The 18,619-nt window shown below is 38.4% G+C and overlaps 1 protein-coding gene across 8 annotated transcripts in view; it reads left to right on the top strand.

Moving 5' to 3' along the window:
- The window catches only part of mettl25 (methyltransferase like 25), a 53,038-nt gene that overhangs the window by 12,045 nt on the left and 22,374 nt on the right, over positions 1–18,619 (top strand). For all 8 annotated transcript variants that reach the window (XR_011346714.1, XR_011346715.1, XR_011346716.1 and 5 more), the window contains exons 4-5: positions 8,541–9,167; positions 10,254–10,407. Coding sequence is in view for 5 of the 8 variants with exons in the window: in XM_069904027.1 (XP_069760128.1) it covers positions 8,541–9,167; positions 10,254–10,407 (781 nt within the window). In the remaining 3 variants the exon portion in view is untranslated. The remainder of the gene's footprint in view (positions 1–8,540; positions 9,168–10,253; positions 10,408–18,619) is intronic.

The raw sequence follows: 18,619 nt of genomic DNA on the forward strand, positions 1-18,619 counted from the left end.
CAGAAGCCACAGCAATCAACCAGAAACAACTTTAGCACTTGCAAAGGCTGTCAGCAGAGGTACAAAAAGAGGCTACACTGTCACCTTGAATTGGTGGCCAGAGTCCAACAGTATTACCCTTGAATTGAAAGCTTATCGCACGTGGCGAAACTAAATATCAATTGAGGAGGGTTGTGGGAACAAGAATAGTCAAGTAATGCCAAGTAATGGCAAGAGGCCATGCTAAAAGAGCTCCACATCAATCATCTAGGAATGGTCTGGATGGAGGTGCTGGCACACATGCATGTCTGATGGCCATCGATTAGCAGGGACATTAAACAGATGGTACAGAGATATCCATCTGTCAAGAAATGCAACAGAAGGTGGCCCCAGGCGGAAGATAATGCCATGAAAATGGCCAACACAACCATGGCACCAAATTCACATTGATTTCACTGGTCTATTTCTGGGGGTAAGTTTTCTGATTATTGTGGACACACACTCCAAATGGCCTATAGTAGTGACAGTGTGGTCAACGGCAATGGGGGGGGGGGGGGAATAAAACAATTGAGGAACTACGAGGTGTGTTCCCAATGTATGGATTGCCCATAGAAGTGCTTTCATACAATGGACCTCAACTTGCATCAGGTGCTTTCAAACAGTTTGTGCGAGGCAACAGTATGCGGCATGTATTAGCGGAACTCTACCATCTTAGTACTAATGGGGGAGCGGAGTGCTTCGTGCAGACATTTAAAAGAGCAATGCAAGCAAAGAAGTCATGTAAAATATCATGGAACCATAAAATAGCAGACTTCCAGTTATCATACAGAACAACACCACACTCTCACTACAAAATGAACATCGGACTTTGTATTCAACAGTTGACATCCCCGAGTAGGTCAACAAGGACTCTGCAGATCGGAGAAAGAGTCTGGGAGAATAAAGAAACTTGGATAAAAGGCCATGCTCCTAAAAAAAATTAAGTCCATGTTCATAGTCTGTACGAGTGGGGGCAAGATATGGAAATGACACATTGACCAGTACAGAGCAATCGACAACTCCATTTCTGTTCCGATTGTGGACAATCCCCCCGGACGATCCGGATTGGGAACAACTCGATGATGGCCCTGGTACTGGCGGCACAGGAGTAAGATGTCGGTCAAATACTGAACGTGAAGCTAGTAGTGCCAGTCAGCAAGGAGAAGTTATCTGCTCCAAAAGAGTTGAAAAGTCATACCCCAGCTTGGTGTTCTTCAATCCCGAGAAGATCCAAGAGAGAAAGACACCCTCCAGTACATCTAAAAAATCTATGTGCAGTAACTTAGACTTTATATGTTTTGTGTTAGATTCTCTGTAGTGTTAACGTCATTAAATTCTATGTAGTGTCAGAATTGTCAACTTTAAACTTATTTACTATTAAGTTTGAAACACTTGTTCGAGGGGAAGAGTGTTATGGGAACGTGTTGCGCGATGTCTACACGGAGTGTTGTGGGAACACACATGCATGGGTGATGTTAGGTATACGGTGCATATTGGTGGTAGAGTTTCAGTTTGGCACCATCTTCAAATAAGTAAAGACTTGCTCATAGCTTCCCTCAAGTGAGGTTATTTCCAAAGGGAAAGTACACAACAGGCTGCTGTGGAAGCAAGGTTGTTGGGTGTATTTAAGGCAGAGATTGACGTGTATTTTATTAGTCAGGGAATCAAGGGTTATGGTGAGAGGACAGGGAGTTGAGCTAACGTGGGAGGATAGATCAGTATATGGCAGAGCAGTCTTGATGGGCCTACTTCTGCTCTTGTATCTTGTGAATTCTTCTGAATTACCATACTTGTCTAGATTGCCTCAACTTTTTAAAAATGAATGATTTAAGGAATGTGGGCATCACTGGGAAAACCATCTTTTCTTTCCAACTCTTGATAGTTCTTGAGAAGATAATGAGGTGCCACTTCCTTGAACAACAGCAGTCCTTACAATGGTGATAATCCCACAAACAGTTAATATATGGTGCGTCTTGGATGAATATCAGTTAACCTTACTAAATATGGAAACATGAAATGCCAGGTTTAGTGAAAGTTGAAAAAAAATTGGTGGGGATAACATTTTAACTTCATTTGTGTCACTTGGATTTGGATTCTTTGTGCCAATCTGATGCAAAATTAATTTGGTTATTATAGCCAAATTCTCAATTTTAACTTTAAAAAAAAAAGTCCAGAGAAATAGAGTGGAAATGTCAGTGATGTCATGGGTGTTATGTTTCAGGCTTTGATTAAAGCACATCTCAAGCAAGATTGAATTTTGTTTTAACAGTGAGTGGGAAAATGTTCTTTTATATATATAAAAAAAAAGTTTCATTCCACACTGCACATCAAGCATCATACTTAATCTCTGAAAATAAACCGTTAGCAAAAGAGCCCATAAGTCTAATTTGACTTTGAAATTGATCCTAAAGTTTAAAAAGCTAAATGTATTTATAATTATATAAAAAAAAAGGCAGTTACAATTGAGATGGTTTATCGTGGCTCCTTTGCTTCTATGTTTCAAAATTTCCATATGTGATTCATCAATGATAGATCGATAACTGTTCTCGTATATACACTGTGCACCAGCTGACCTGAAGCACCATTGATGATACTGTATCCATTGCGTTCTAAAAGGAACTGAGAAATATTTGGAGATTAAAACTCCAACTTGTTGTCCTTAAATATATTTCGCTCTCTGAAAGGATTGGTAACATTTTTGATGGATTTTTATCTCAATCTCTAACCTATTTTTAAAAAATTATAGTTTAAAAAATGGACAGTTTTTACACAATTTTCTGTTTAGATTGCATAGATAATGCCTCTATTAAGATGGATAAGTGCTACGAGCACATGAAGGATCCACAAAATATCAGTGGAAAGAATTCTAATCTTTTTATCAAAGATGATGAAATTCACTTACCTTAGTCCCCCTCCATCCTCAACCCACTTTTGTGAAGCCCTCTGATCAATCTGCTCAGGTACGATTTCATCTTCCTAAACAATTAGTTTTCCCAATAAATTGGTCACCTCTTTCGTTTATATGCCTTGTAATTGTTTCATGTACATATTATGCTAATTGCCCTTTTAACAAAACTTTTTCTACACATTTCTAATGCCTTTCAGCTCCTCAACTTTATTCATCAAGCTTCACTAGAAACAGATTACATTCCTATTTCTTGGAGCTGGCAATTGTCAGGTTGGCTGCTTTTTTACTACATTGGACTTTAAAATTATGTTATTAGCTGTGAAGTGCCATTAATTATCCCAACATTGTAAAGGATGCTATATTTAAAAAGGAGGGAGAGAAAGCAGTGAGCATTTGTCCTGTCGGTAGATCTTCCATATTTGAATTTTTGGAAGATGTTAATAAGTCCTGCATGGAAGATTGATGAATGAGTTTGGAGGCCATGAAATTAAGGGTAATATACCAATGAAAATTGGGAACTGGTCATTAGGCAGAAAGCAAAGGGTGGGAATAAATGGCTCTTTCTCAGATTGACAGTGGGGTACTGCTCTAATTTGGGACCCAGTTATTTAGCAGTTTGGCCAAGGGTACAAAATGCCATATTCACCTATGCCACAAAATTGGGATGGATCATGGGCACGGAGGAGTCGCAAGAAGTTTCCAAAGTGATACAGAAAAGTCCCACGTCAACTTCAAGGGGCTTCTTTATATCCATAAATGGCAGCTGTTACTTAAACATGTTTGATGGGATGCCACAGCTCTTGTGAAGAAGTGTATATGGTCATCAGAGTGGAGGTTATGATCTCTTAGCTCTGCATAACATGTAATCAACTCTTATTTAAACAGGTATTTCAATATGACATTCAGATTCCTTAAGTGGATCAAACAAATCAGCAATATTTCAGCATAGCTTCTTTTACATTACAGTCATGCAAGAATAAAAGTTGATACTTATAAACCAATACCCAAGATTCCTTTCTCCTGTTCCTTGGTCTTTTTTTTTCTAGCCCACCCGAAACAACTGATTGCTTCACTTCCAAATAGCTGGCCTATCCTCTCCATTCATCTGATGACTATCTGATTGCAATACCCCGTTTGCACAGTTAACTCTTTTTAGGAGGGGCTGATTGCCTGACTGTGTCCATGGTAGGTAGTGTTTTGTAATTCTTGTATTATTTTACATCACAATCTGAGTATGCCAAGATGCAAATACAAATCTGCATATGGCTAGTTTACATGAATTTGAGCTTGGGTCCCCTAGCCATAGAGGGATGTGGGGTTCATTGCGTTATTTCCCCCCCCCTCCCCCAAAAGTCTTTGCCATCCCACTGATATATCTTCATCCTACTAGTGCTGAGCTATTAATACAAAAGGTTTCTTAATAGGATCGTGCTTAGCATTTTGCATTTATGAGGCTTCTAAAGAGGTGGAAGAAGCATTTTGATTAAACAAGGAGATTGACATTCGCTTTTCTGAGGTGATTGAACAATATTTGCAGAATCCTGTTCACAACTGCTGTTCTAATTTGGAAATCTTCTTAACAACTCCCTTCAAGAGTATGAAGTTGGACTTCTCTGTGCTCCTTGTATTCTGAATTCAACAGGCAAACCTGACAACATCTAACCATCTCATCGTGTATCTAGATCAACCATCCTTTGCCCCACCTCTGGAGAGCACCTTCACCATTGTGATGACTGCTGTACTTCACACCATCTAACTTACTTTGCTTAAACCTTACAATGCCAATCTCGGGGATTGTGCTGCAGGGTGTCAGGCACAAATAACACAATTTGGCCACTATTATAATTATTCCCCTCCTTCTTTTCCTCCTGCTTGTCTTCTATTTTTCTGTCACCCTATGCCCCTACTGTTGCATTTTCTGATGAAACCAAAAACAGTTGTATTTAACAGCTATGCTTAAGACCTCTTCATGGTGATGTAGTAGCAAACATGTGATGAGCATATCTACTGGAGATCAATTCATAGGGGATGAAGCAATCACAATGAAACATTAATAATGACTGTTTCTGGCAGACTTGTGCCTGCTCATGAATTAGTTGGTGCATCTGTGTCACAGTGCCTCTGAGGAGGATTATCTAGCACAAAAGTACTCTGAACCCAATATGGCCCCACTCCCAACCAGGTGGCCTATTTAACACCATTTTAAACTAAACAGAGGAAGTAAAGGACATTAAGTAAACTGATTTATGATGCTTTAACATGTGCAACTTGTGATGTGCACTTTTACCATGAACTATAGACATGAGAATTACAGTGACAAGGATGATGAAATTTCTGTAACTTTTACCAGTTCCACAATCTCTTTAACTGTTCATGCAATTCAGGATCTTCTGTGTCCCATTTCTTTGTCCCATCATTGCGATTTCCACTTCAATTGGCTAGATTCTGGCACATTTTCCCTGACCCCACCTCTCCAAATTTACGATACTTCCAATCTTCTAATTTGATCAACTTTTTAATTCCTATTGTACACAAACAGCACGGTAAAAGACCATTTCAACCCTTGAGTCCGTGCTACCCAATTTACATCGTATTAACTTCCACTCACGGTAAGTTGCAAAGGCTGGGAAGAAACTGGATCCGCCCCCGGGGAAAATCTACACAGACATGGGGAGAACGTACAAATTCATTACAGTGTGGGATTCGAACCAAGGTCCCGACCCCTGATGCTGTAAAGGTGTTGAGCTAACCAATAAGCCAACTGTGCCACCCAATCTGAAATGTGCAAAGTCCAAGTTGCAGCCACTACCAATAATAGGGTGTATTGGGAAGGCCACTCCGATTAAACATATGTAGTCCTATTTTCAACATGTTTATAGAACCCTCCTTCAAACATCTTGCATCATTTTATAGCATTCAACATAATAAATGCACCATGTTGCTATTTTCAAAAAAATTACAAGTGCATCCATGTCTGATTTATTTCTTTTAATGACCATCTCAACTCAGCTCCAAAAATCATTAATTAACAGTGACTGTTCTGCAAAGTGATCTACCTGAGCTTGCTTACATTCTCCTGAATTCATCACAATATTTATAAAATATTTGCTCTCTGTTTATTGGCATCAAGCACACTTTAATACAATGTGCTTGTTTAATTTTAGTTACTTTAGGTTTAGAAAAAAAAAGGACTATTTATTTGTTCAGATCAAAATTCCAGAAGATTAAAAGAAAGTTAATGATATTAAATGTGGCCAGTCGGAATTATGGGTTCTTTTTCTTTGTGAAATTGTCATGTCAGCCTAGTGCTATGGTTTTCAGTTCTTAATACAGCACATGTTACTTAACCAACTGCAGGAGATTATCGCATTTTCCTCATGTATGCTTGCTTGTCAGAAACCCCATTTCACATATTAGTACCTTTTATTTAACAAATTTGGTTGTCAGAGTTAATTTTTATTAGTCTGAACAGCAGTGGAGTTTTCTTTGAATTACTAAAGAAAAGTTGTGGGGAAAGCTTTTATACTGCTGTTTGTCAGTTTTTTTTATAGCTAGTAGATTTTCATCATTCATGAAAATAAAACCAGTTTTCCATCGCACTGTATCATTACTTGCATGCAACAGGCAGCATTTAATGCCCCACTAATACACTTTTTCCTCCTCTTTCTCACCACCACCATAGTTCCCCATTACATGATGGCACAGATTTTGAAATCTGACATTTTGTGTCATTTGGTTAACTTTCTTTATCCTGCAGAGTCAAACGCTATACTGTCTGAATTTAAAAAAAAAGTGAAAATATTTTGTCACGCCTTTTCAACAGGTGCTGTGCGGATGAACAGAATTTAAAGCAGTAATTCAATCTCAGCAATTCTGCTGGAATCTGAAGTATTCAAGCATTGTGCTTGTAGTTTATGACGTGATTAAAACTTGTTGATGGAATTGCTATCTTGAAACTGTAGTGCATGATTGCAGTACACAAATCATAAAGAATGTATGGGATTGTAGTTCAATGTTCAACTTTTCTTCCACTGTGTGTTTACTATTGTCTTCACCTGGCAGCATGTTTACTTCACAAAATGTCTTAATATCTAGATGTAAATGATATGTGCCTTGTGTGATCCGGTGATCTATCATATATAGTTTTACTTTTTTTGGCATGAACTAGAATTGTACATTAATAATAGAAGGCTTGTATGTGAAAATATACAGTCAACATAAATAGGTACACTTTAAAAATGAACTTAAGTCATGACTTAAATCAAACATGTATAAAATGTATTCTTGTTTCAATTTCACTTTTCCCTGAGCTTATTTAATTTCCTCTTCATTTTGTTCTCTCCTTCTGTGAAATGGAAATTAATTTAAACTGCACTGGGTTTAATGTTTAAGAACATAATCTGCTGAGTGTTGTAGGCAAAGTCTGTCCACCAGAGTCTGGCATCCAAATCTGAGACTTGGTTGCAATTGGACTAGAACCTCTCTCTGTCAAGTCTGGATAGTTGCTGTTGAGCAAAAAAAAATAAGATGTTAAAAGGAGTCATGTGGAGGCATCTTCCATTTCTCAGAAATTAAGTTGAAGGAAGTTCTCCTTAAATGTAAGGAACAGTTTAAGGAGAATTTGGAGGTTTTGTAGAGTGTGCCTAAAGTGCTCCAGTGCATGTTCTTACAATTCTGTGAACCATTTTTCCATTGTTCAAATTTCCTAAGATGAAAATAATTCATATTTAGAATTGCTCTGTAATTGTCTTGTATCTTTAATTTGTTTAATCCAATTTTTACACAGTGTATACCTTTTCAAGTACCAGTTCACAATTTCTGTTCAACTATGCATTCTCTTTACATAAGTCTAAAGGAATTATCAAATCTGTTTGAAAGTCAATTTAAATGTATATGCTCAGTGCATTAATAAAGCTGTGAAGAAACTCCTGGCCAATATAATTTTTTTAATGCTGATGGAAACAATTATTACACAAATGGGATCTGCTTTTAAACCAATAAATGTCTTATGATACAGGAGACCATTCCTCAAATTGAATCAGCTCCTATACACCCATCAATTTCCCTTTATTCAGCTGCCACTACTTAGACTAGGGCCTATTTACAGTGCCAATTAACTTACCAGCAGGTGTTTGGGATGTGAGGGGAAGCCATGGCACCTGGAGAAATCCCACACAACTACAGAGAGAACGAACATGGAAACTCCACATGGAGGGCATCTAGGTTGACAGCAGCATAACTACCTGAAGCTTCATCTAGAAGAATTAATAATGTGTATCATCATTCTGCAGTAACTAATATCAAAGAATAATTGAAAAAAGGGAGAAATGTACTTCTCGGTCGTGGCTGTTTTTCCTATTTCTGTAAAGAGGAGACGCCTTGAAGTGATTGAACAATGAGATTGGGAAATATTCATTTTTGGATATAATATTTGTCTTTGAACTCCAACTGAAAACATTTTATTTTTACGTGCAGGTCAATAGGTCTAGGCAGAACGACATTTGGCACAGAAGGACTTGTTTTTCTGTGCTCTTATGTTCTATGGTTCTATATGTTATAAATTAGATTTATTCGCTATAACTTGTATTAATGATTTTGATTTATTTTTCTCTAGGTGATCGATATAGGATCAGGAAAGGGATATTTGAGTTCCTATTTATCCATGCAATATGGGCTAAATGTGTATGGCATTGATTCATCAACCACCAACACAATTGGGGCAAATGAGAGAAACAGAAAATTGGAAAGATATTGGAAAATTTATCAGCGTCAAATAAAGCCTCTGAACCAAGACTCTGAATCAAAACAGCGAAATGAAAATCAAATTCATAATGTGAAAGATTTTACCAAAATCAAGGAACAGAATGGCTCTATTGGGGAACCACACAAACTTACTCAGTCTGGGTATGTACAATCACTTGTACAGACTCCCGTATCTAACACTTCTATAGATTCAGGGATATATAAGAAAAACAATGTAGAAATGTCTGCAGAGATTGTTGGATCAGACAAATTTTATGGCTCTGACCATACTTTTCTGGAACTTCTTTCAACTGATGCCTTAGACGCAAGTTCACAAGTGAGGCAAAGGAAACATCTGGATGAAAAAGAAAAAGAGAGACGGAAAACTGCAAGCTTGGAGGCCAAAGCAAAGCGAATAAAAGAGGCCAATCTGTACTCTCCAATAACACAGCATGTTACTTCCACCACTGAACTACATGACATCATTTCTGACATAAAGGTTAGGCATCCTGGGAGAATAATATCTTGAGGTGTGTACTGAGGAGATTGCGTGATCCAGTAGGTTGGTATGTTATTCTTCAACATTTAATTCCCAGTTTACCTTTAAGCCAGCATGATAGTTTGAAACTCAACTCCCTGGTAATCTGGAAGAGTCCTTTTCATAGGAGAAGATGAGAGGAGGAATGTGCATGTGTCTGTGAATACGTACGTAAGTAGTACAAATAATGTTCCATTCCCCAGCCTAAATACTATAAACAAATGTATGTTTGTCATTCAATTTATAGGCTTTGTTAAGCATTGAAATTTAAATCAGTTTATGCGCTGCCCTGTTTTAAAGAATATATTCAAAGTCCAAGGGTCTTCTTACTTCCACAAGGTGGCAGGCTCTCAGTTTTCCTTTTGCAGTAGATCCATTAAATACTTTGGTTTAAACAGTTAATTGATGGAAAATAAGAATTCGGAGAGTGTATCATGAAAAGGCAATTATTGAGTTGGATTTTATATATTCAAAGATCCCCAGAATTACTATAAGTGGTAGATAATTTCATTCTCATCATTACAAAATTAAAAAAAAAACCTTTCCTGTTGGATAAAGCCTGGCTTGCTTACACTATGTTTTGTACTGCTGATATTTCTTGGTGAGCCACCAGGTTGATTGATTTCATACGACTCTCTATTCAAGATTGAGAAGGAAAATGGGCAAGATTCCTATTATCTTAAGGACACACTATGAGACAAATGCTAACTATGGATGGAGAAGGAGATATAACCAGGTCTATTTTCCATGGTAATGTGATCTCCTGAGACATCACCTTAACTGTATCTTCAGTAAGCCTTTGCCTGCCAGAAATTCTACTTAATAGAAAGTAAAATTATCACATGGATGTGGTACAATTGGAATAGCCTCTGTTGAACTGGACTCAGCACAGAAAGGTGATTTTAAATTTTAAAAAAATTCATAGTATTTTATGAATTTCATTTATGATATCAAATTTCATAGGCCTGCTCTGTTGCAAGGACTCAGATTGTCTTGCTCGTGCTTTGTCAGATAAATCTAACAAGGATCCTGTTGCTCACTTTCCAGGATTCGATGATGGTTGGCCTCCATACTTGTGGTGATCTTGCCTCAAATACTTTGCGCATCTTCGTGGATAAACCGGAACTCAAAGTTGTTTGCAGTGTCGGCTGCTGCTACCACTTGCTCTCAGAAGAATTTGAATTATCGGAAAACAGCCAAGGTAAACAAAAAATTCTGAACAAAACTGGATATGTGATGTGTTAATTGAGAGCTGTAACCAGAAACCGCTGAACACAATGAATACACAAAGTATAAGATGTCTGAGCAGAATAAGGCAATTACATAGAAACATAGAAAATAGCTGTAGGAGTAGGCCATTTGGCCCTTTATTCATTATGATCAGTACCCAGTTCCTGTGCCTTCTTCCTATACTCCCTACTCCCTTTGGTCACAAGGGCCAAATCTAACCTACATTTAAATATTGACAGGGAACCAGCCTCAACTACTTCCTGTGGCAAAGAATTCCACACATTTACCACTCTCTGAGAGAAGAAATTTTTCCTCATCTCAGTCCTAAAAAGCTTCCCCCTTATCCTTAAACTATGGCCCCTGGTTCTGGTCTTTCCCAACATTGGAAACCACTTTCCTGCGTCTTGTCTGTCTAAACCTTTAAAGAATTTTATGTTTCTATAAGATCCCCCCTCAATCTTCTAAATTCCAGAGAATACAAGACTAGTCTATCCAACCTTTCTTCATATGCAAGTCCTTCCATCCCTGGTATCAGTCTAGCGAACCTTCTCTGCACCTCCTCCGAGGCAAGGATATCCTTCCTCAGATAAGGCGACCAAAACTGCACGCGGTACTCCGGGTGTGGTCTCACCAAGGCCCTGTACAGTTCCAGCAGGACCTCCCTACTCCTGGACTCAAATCCTCTCACTATGAACGCCAACATACACATTCAGTCCATCAAATCTTCTCTGCCATTCGAACCATGGCTGATGTATTTTTCCACGCAACCCATTCTCCCTTCTGCTCCCCATAACTCTTGACAATTTTACTAATCAAGAACTCATCAACTTCCACTTTAAATATACCCAATAATTTGTAATTGGTGTCCACAGATATCTGTAGCAAAGAATTCTGCAGATTTATCACCCTTTAGCTAAGAAGTTTCTCCTCACTTCTGTTCTGTGGGATTTTCCATTGGCCATATCACTCCTATGTTGTGTGAGATTACTCCCCTCCCTGAAACCTCCACATATTCTTTGCCTACATCTGTCACATGTTCATGATTGATGAAATGCTTAGAAATATTTGTTGTGAAGATTAGGATTTCTACAGGTTTAATTACGGTTAAAGAAAGGGATTAGTCAGTCGAATTTCAGATTTATTGTCAGAGTACATACATGACATCACATACAACCCTGAGATTCTTTTATTTCCAGTAGGCCAGACAGAATTTCTACTTAGTGGTAGTGCAAAAACATTTACTCAAGAAAAGAGATATAAACAAATAATAAATTATTTAAATTATAACATATAATAAAACAAAAGAGAAATATAAACTCAGGAAGAAATGTAAACAAACTGTGCAATCTAGCAGGAAAAAAATAAATATTCAGAAATAAATAAGGTTGTAAGTCAGAGTCCTGAAATGAGTCTGATTTTGTTGCTTAGGGCTAGCAAGTGTTCCTGAACCTGGTGGTACAAGTCTCATGGCACCTATATCTCTTTCCTGATGGCAGCAGCGAGAACAGAGCATGTCCTGGGGTGTGTGGATCCTTGATGATTGCTTCTGTTCTTCAGCAGCCGCGCTCCATGCAGATTTTCTCGATGGTGGGGAGAGTTTTGCCTTTGATGTACTGGGCTGTATTCACTTACTTTTGCTGGGCTTTCTGTTCAGAGACACGATGCGGCAGGTCAACACACTTTCCGCTACACATCTGTAGAAATTTGCTTAGGTTTCTGATGTCATTGCCAAACATCAGCAAACTCCTGAGGAAGCAGAGGTGTTCTTCGTGATGACATTAGTGTGTTGGGTCCAGGAAAGATCCTCCGAGGTAATAACTTCCAGGAATTTAAATTTGCTCACCCTCTCTACCTCTGATCTCCCAATGGTCACTGGATTGTACACCTCTCTGAAGTCAACAATCAGCTCCTTGTTTTTGGTGACATTGAGTGCAAAGTTGTCGGTGCCCCATTCAGCCAAGCTTTCAATCTCCCTTCCATATGTTAACTCATCGCCCCTTTTTATACAACCCACTACCGTGTATCATCAGCAGGTTTGTAGATGGTGTTGTGTTTGTACCAAGCCACACAGATACTTGTAAAGCAAGTAAAGATGGGGGATAAGTACACAGCCCTCTGGTGTTATGACCCTGATGGAGATTGTGGAGGAGATGCTCACTGATTGTGGTTTGGAGGTGAGGAAATTCAGGATCCAATTACAGTTACACAGTGGGGTGTTGAGTCCGCGGTCTTGGAGTTTGCTGATCAATTTTGAGGGAATGCTGGCATTTGAATGCCGAACTGTAGTTGATGAGGAGCATCCTAATGTGTGCATCCTTGCGTCCCAGGGCTTTAGAGCCAGTGAGATGGCAACTACTGTCAACCTGTAGGCAAATTGGAATGGATCCATATTACTGATTAGACGTGAGCTGATGTGCTTCAACACCAGCCTCAAAGTACTTTGTCACTGTATTTGACATTTGATATAGGTTACTGACATCTCCAGATGATATGAGAGGCTTGTACTGAGTCAGCCCTTTGAAGAATCTTACCATTTTATAATGGCAAATTTTACCTATGATGTAAACTGTCACCTCCACCCACAAAAAAAATTTATTCATTTTATTCATCTTTGACAGATTTATAAAATACTCCGTAAACTAATTTGGTGAGTCGTTCCTTTGAGACGAAAATGAGGTGATCATTAAAAACTGTCCTAGTTATTGCTGAAACTGCTAGTGCCCCCTGGGTAGTGTAATACCATCAATTATTCAAGGGAATGGGATGGGAAATTGAAATGGGTGGCCACTGAGAGATCCGCACTATTGCGACTGACAGAGCTGAGGTGCTCAACAAAGCAATTTCCCAGTCTGTGTCTAGTCTCCAATGTAGAGGACACCATAGCGGATGCACCGCACGCAGTCGGTGACTCCTGCAGATTCACAAGTGAAACGTTGCTTTACTTGGAAGGATTGGGGCCCCGAATGGTGCTGAGGGAGGAGGTGTCGGCACAAGTGGAACATCACCTGTGGTCACAGGGCTAGGTCCCAAGAGGACAATTTGTGGGGAGGGAGGAGTAGACAAGGGAGTCACAGAGGGCAGAGAGGGGAAGATTTATCTAGTAGTGTTATACCGTAGTCAGTGGTGGAAATGGAAGAGGATGTGTTGAATGCAAAAGCTAGTGGAGTGGTAGGTGAGGACAAGGGGAATCCTGTTCTTGTTGCGCATGGGGGTGGAGGGGGGGCCAGGGGAGATGTGCAGGTAATGGGGGATATGAGGGTGAGTGCTGAGTTGATGGTGGTATAGGGAAAGCCATCTTATTTGAAGAAGGAAGACATCTCTGATGATCTGGCCTAGATGTCCTCCTCCTGGGTGCAGATGCAACAAAGACGGAGGAATTGAGAGAATGGAATGGAATCCGTACAGGGGACAGAGTGGGAAGAGGTAAAATCCAGGTAGCTGTGGGAGTTGGTGGGTTTGTAGAAGATGTCTGTTGAGAGTCTGTCTCCTGAGATGGAGACAGAGATCGAAGAAAGGGAGAGTATTGCTAGAGATTGACAAATTTAATTGAATTTGAGGTCAGTGTGGAAATTGGCCACAAAGTGGATGAAGTTAACGAGCTTATCATAGTACATGAGGAAGCATCACTGGATCGTACACCATGGAAGTCAACAATCAGCTCCCTGGATTTGGTAATATTGAGTTGTTACTACACCATTCAGCTAAGTTTTCAATCTCCCTCCTGTATGATGACTCATCTCCCCTGTCTTATACAATCTATGACCGTGGTATGATCAGCAAATTTCTGGGTTGGGTTGTTGTTTTACCAAGCCATACAATCATAGATATAATGCGAGTTAGGCAAGGTGTTAAGTACGCAACTTCAGTACTGGTGGAGATTGTGAAAGAGATGTTCTTAGCAATCCTCAACGATTGGAGTCTTGAGGTGACATAGCTACTAATTAACTTTAAATCAGTAAGGAGCTTCAAAGAAAGGGAGGTGACGGGCTGCATTCCGGCAGTGTCATAAACTTGTATTGTTCATGAAAGTTTTTCAAGAGGTAAATGAGACCAGTTTATTGACTTTCCAGAAGCCTCCTAGTGCATAAACTATAAATCATTAAATGAACATTAATTTGGATCTTTCCTTTTTTATGTTTCCAGACTTCCCAAATCAGCGGGTGCTGATTATCAGTTATATATGGTGCTTTATGAGCCTTGTTAAAGTTTGTTGTACTGCTTTATGATATTACTACTGAAGAATTATATGAGACTCCTAGGTGAATGTTTCAAACTTGTTTATTTTTTTTACAGTAATGAGCTGATTATTTCCTGAGGTCAACACATTATAAATCCATCAAATGTACATAAAAACAACTTTTAATTTCAGAATAAATTATCTGATGTATCAAGACAGGAAGTGAAGAATGCTGAAAATAGCTGTTTTGTTATTAGGAAGTGTAACCAGTGATATTGGATTTTGGGATTTTCAATTTATTTATCATGAAAGATTGCGATGGTGGAGGGGAGGATTGGAGGTAATTGTATTGAGGTAATTGGTACTAAGATGTGATTTTAATTTAAAGTTATTTTCAATTTGAAATGTTAGAGGTGTGGATTGCAAATTAGGCAAAATGCATGTCCAAATTTTTTCAAGTAATGAATATTTTATGACAAATATTTATACCATGAAAATCAAATCAAAAACTGCAGATTCTAAAAATCCTAGAAAACAAATAAATTATTGGAAACATTCAAGAGGTCAGGAGGCATTTGTGGAAAGAGAAACAGTTAATGTTTCAAGTCTGGGAGCAGGACCAACAGGATCTGACAACCTTAAATGTTAAATCTTTCACTTTCCACAGGTGCTGTGTGCTTCTTGCATTTTCCTTTTTCTTGTATAGCGATTTGTTAAATTCTGGAAGTCTGTTCAATTACCTCTCTAGGGTCTTGTACCTGGTTGTGTGATGTAGGTGATTTCCAGCTCAATTTGCCAGTCCCATGGAGAAAAGGGATCATGCGTCAAATTTGACACAAAAGAGCTCACATTTTATGGGTCATTTGTGAGATCTCTTGGAGAAAGATATAAACAAGGCCAGCCTATCTGGAAACTGAGCCCAGACCATGCGTAAGGCAAATTGTTGTTCAAAAGTGTGTGCTGTTTTAACACATAATATATGGGAATTGGAGCAGTGCAGCACAGGAACAGACCCTTTGGCCTCTGATGTCTCTACCGACCATCATGTCAAATTAGACTAATCCCATCTTTCTGCATATGATCTATATCCCTCCATTTCCTGCATATTCCTGTGCCTGTCTTAAGTGTGTCTTAAATATCAGCATTATAGCCACCTAGTATCATCCTTACTTTAAACATCCCCTTTAAACATTTCCCCTTTCATTGTAAATGTATACCCTCTAGTATATGACATTTCCAACCAGTGAAAATGGCTCAAAGTACCCTAATTAGGCATCTCACCATTTTAATTACTTCTGTCATGTCACTTCTCAGACTCCAGTGCCCAGAGAAAATAATCCAAGTTTGTTCACCCTCTCCTTACAGCTAATACTCTTTAATCCACACTACATCCTGGTGAATCACTTCGGCATCCTCTCCAAAGCTTCCATATCATTCCTGGTCTGTGGACCAAAACTGTGCCTAACTGAACTTTTATAAAGCTACAACATGACTTCTCAAATTTTTGCCCCTACTGATGAAGGCAACCGTACCATTCGACTTCTTCACAATATTAATTTTTTTTGCCACTTTCAAGGAATAGATTTGCACTTCAAGATTCTTGTGTATATATATATATATATATTTTTTTTTTAAAAATAAATAAATAAAAATATATATATATTTTTTTTAAAAAATAAAAAAATATATATTTATATATATATATATATTTTTAAAAAAAAAATTAAATAAAAAAATATATGCTCATCAGAGTTCTGCAATTTATTCTGTCACTTTCCCTGTGACCTCCCAAAGTTCAACACCTCACATTTGTCTGGATTAAATTTCATCTGATGTTTCTTTGCCCATATCTAAAGATACGGGGTTGGTCAGTTATTTGGGGTTGGGCAGCATGGGTTTCATGGCCTGGAATAGGTTTCTCCCAAGCTGTCTTGTTAAAATGATTAATTATTCAACTGATATATATCCTTTGTATCCTTTGACAACCTTCTTCACAGTCCATAGTTCCACCAATTTTTGTGTTGCCTGCAAACTGACTAATCAGTCCATCTACATTTTTGTCCACAACATTTATGTATTTCACAAACAATAAAGGTCCATGCATTGATCCCAGCAGAGCGTCACTGGTCGCAGAGTGGTAATCTGAGAACTACTACCCTCTGATGTGTATGAACAATTCAATTTTGAATGCATTGTTCCAAGTCACTGTGGATCCCCTGTCTTGATCTTGTGGATCAGCTGACAATGAGGAAAGAAATGATTTGGAATTTTTACTGATTTTCTTTAAGAAGTAAGAACCAATTTTAAACCAAAGTAGCAATTAAATTGTATTTTCACTTACTGATCAGAATATAGAGTAGCATAACTGGGACTTCATTTTATATCTGAATAAAATGCTGTTCTGCCCTTCAGAAAAGAGAACAACAAAAATGAGCACATAGATGATTATGATGTCTAGTCATATAGTGAAAGGATGTAATTGTTATAGCTCCTCATCTTTCCACACCCTTTCCACTTGGGATATTGCATAAATTGGTCAGTAAAAGTAAACATACTTTTTCTGATTTGCCCGCTAATGGAAGGTGTAAGTGACACCAAGATCAGAAGCTGTCCACGACGGGCTGAGAATTTCTTAATGACTTGTATAGCAGAGACAATGTCACGAATGATTTATTTTCTTTAATAATGTGTTTATATCTCCTATGCTTCAGTTGTACTATGACATTATTTAGCTCTAATTTTCTTATGAAATACATTTATTTGCTTGTCTTGGCTCTGCTTACGTCTGAATACTGATTCCCCAGTGTGATGTCATGCCGTGTGTCATGGCAAGACTGCTGTTTCACTGTCCAGAGTGAGCGTACGATGCAAGTTCCAGCAGTGGTTTACACAAGCAGCACAAAGCATTGGTAGAGAACCATTGCTAAAGTTGCATGTACTTAGAATTTAGGTTAAAACTAGCCAAAATGACTGTCCTGACTCTTGACCAAACCAGATATTTGTCTGTTTTGCAGATAGCCAGCAAAATGGCTGATCTGCTCTGCAGTGGTGGTATTCTGGAGAACAACATAACTGAAACATCATTCAAATTATTCAGGGATGTGACTTAATTAAAACCACTCCTAAAGTTTATTTCTGCTGTGGATTCCTGCATGGTTGACAGGGGAGCATTTGTAATTTTAGGACAGTTATATGACCTTTCTATATATATAAAAAAAAAAACCTCACAGGAGAATTCATTGTACCATGTTACACAAACATTTGATGTTGTGGCTTCAAGTTTCCTGCTGATGAATTAATATAAAAGGTCAATTTTTAATATGTTCCTGATATGCTGGATTGACATTTGAGTGCTGGAGAAGAAATGCCTCACACAGCGCAGGAAGTATTAAAAGACTGTTTCCTCCCCGGTGTAGGTCTAGGAATAAAAATTGAAACAGGAAGACTATTGGGGACCAATAGTCCTCTGGGATAAGGGTTTACTTTGTTTTAATGTATTAGCTTTGGCTTGGATTTTACAGTTATAAAGACAGGGAAACTACTCGCATGCACCATCAAACCACAGCAACTTCAAATTTCCATAAAAATCATGAAGTTTTGATCAATCATTTGGCACACCTCAACAGAAATGTCTGTTTGTAGCAATTCCCCACTGAATCAAAATAAATTATATGAATTTAAACTGCATGAACTATTCCCATTTTAAAATAACCTGAAAACTTTTATTTTGTGATGAGGTATATATGATTTTCATATAGAGCTCACCTATCTGCTCTTAAAATAACCATTTTACATTTCCTTATAACCATATAACCACTTACAACACAGAACAGGCCAGTTCGGCCCTACTAGTCCATGCCGTAGCAAATCCCCACCCTCCTAGTCCCACTGATCAGCACCCAGTCCATACCCCTCTAATCCCCTCCTATCCATGTAACGATCCAGTCTTTCCTTATATGTAACCAATGATCCTGCCTCGACCACGTCTGCCGGAAGCTCATTCCAC

Source organism: Narcine bancroftii, chromosome 11 (genome assembly GCF_036971445.1).
Source record: "Narcine bancroftii isolate sNarBan1 chromosome 11, sNarBan1.hap1, whole genome shotgun sequence".
In the NCBI taxonomy this organism is placed as follows: domain Eukaryota; kingdom Metazoa; phylum Chordata; class Chondrichthyes; order Torpediniformes; family Narcinidae; genus Narcine; species Narcine bancroftii.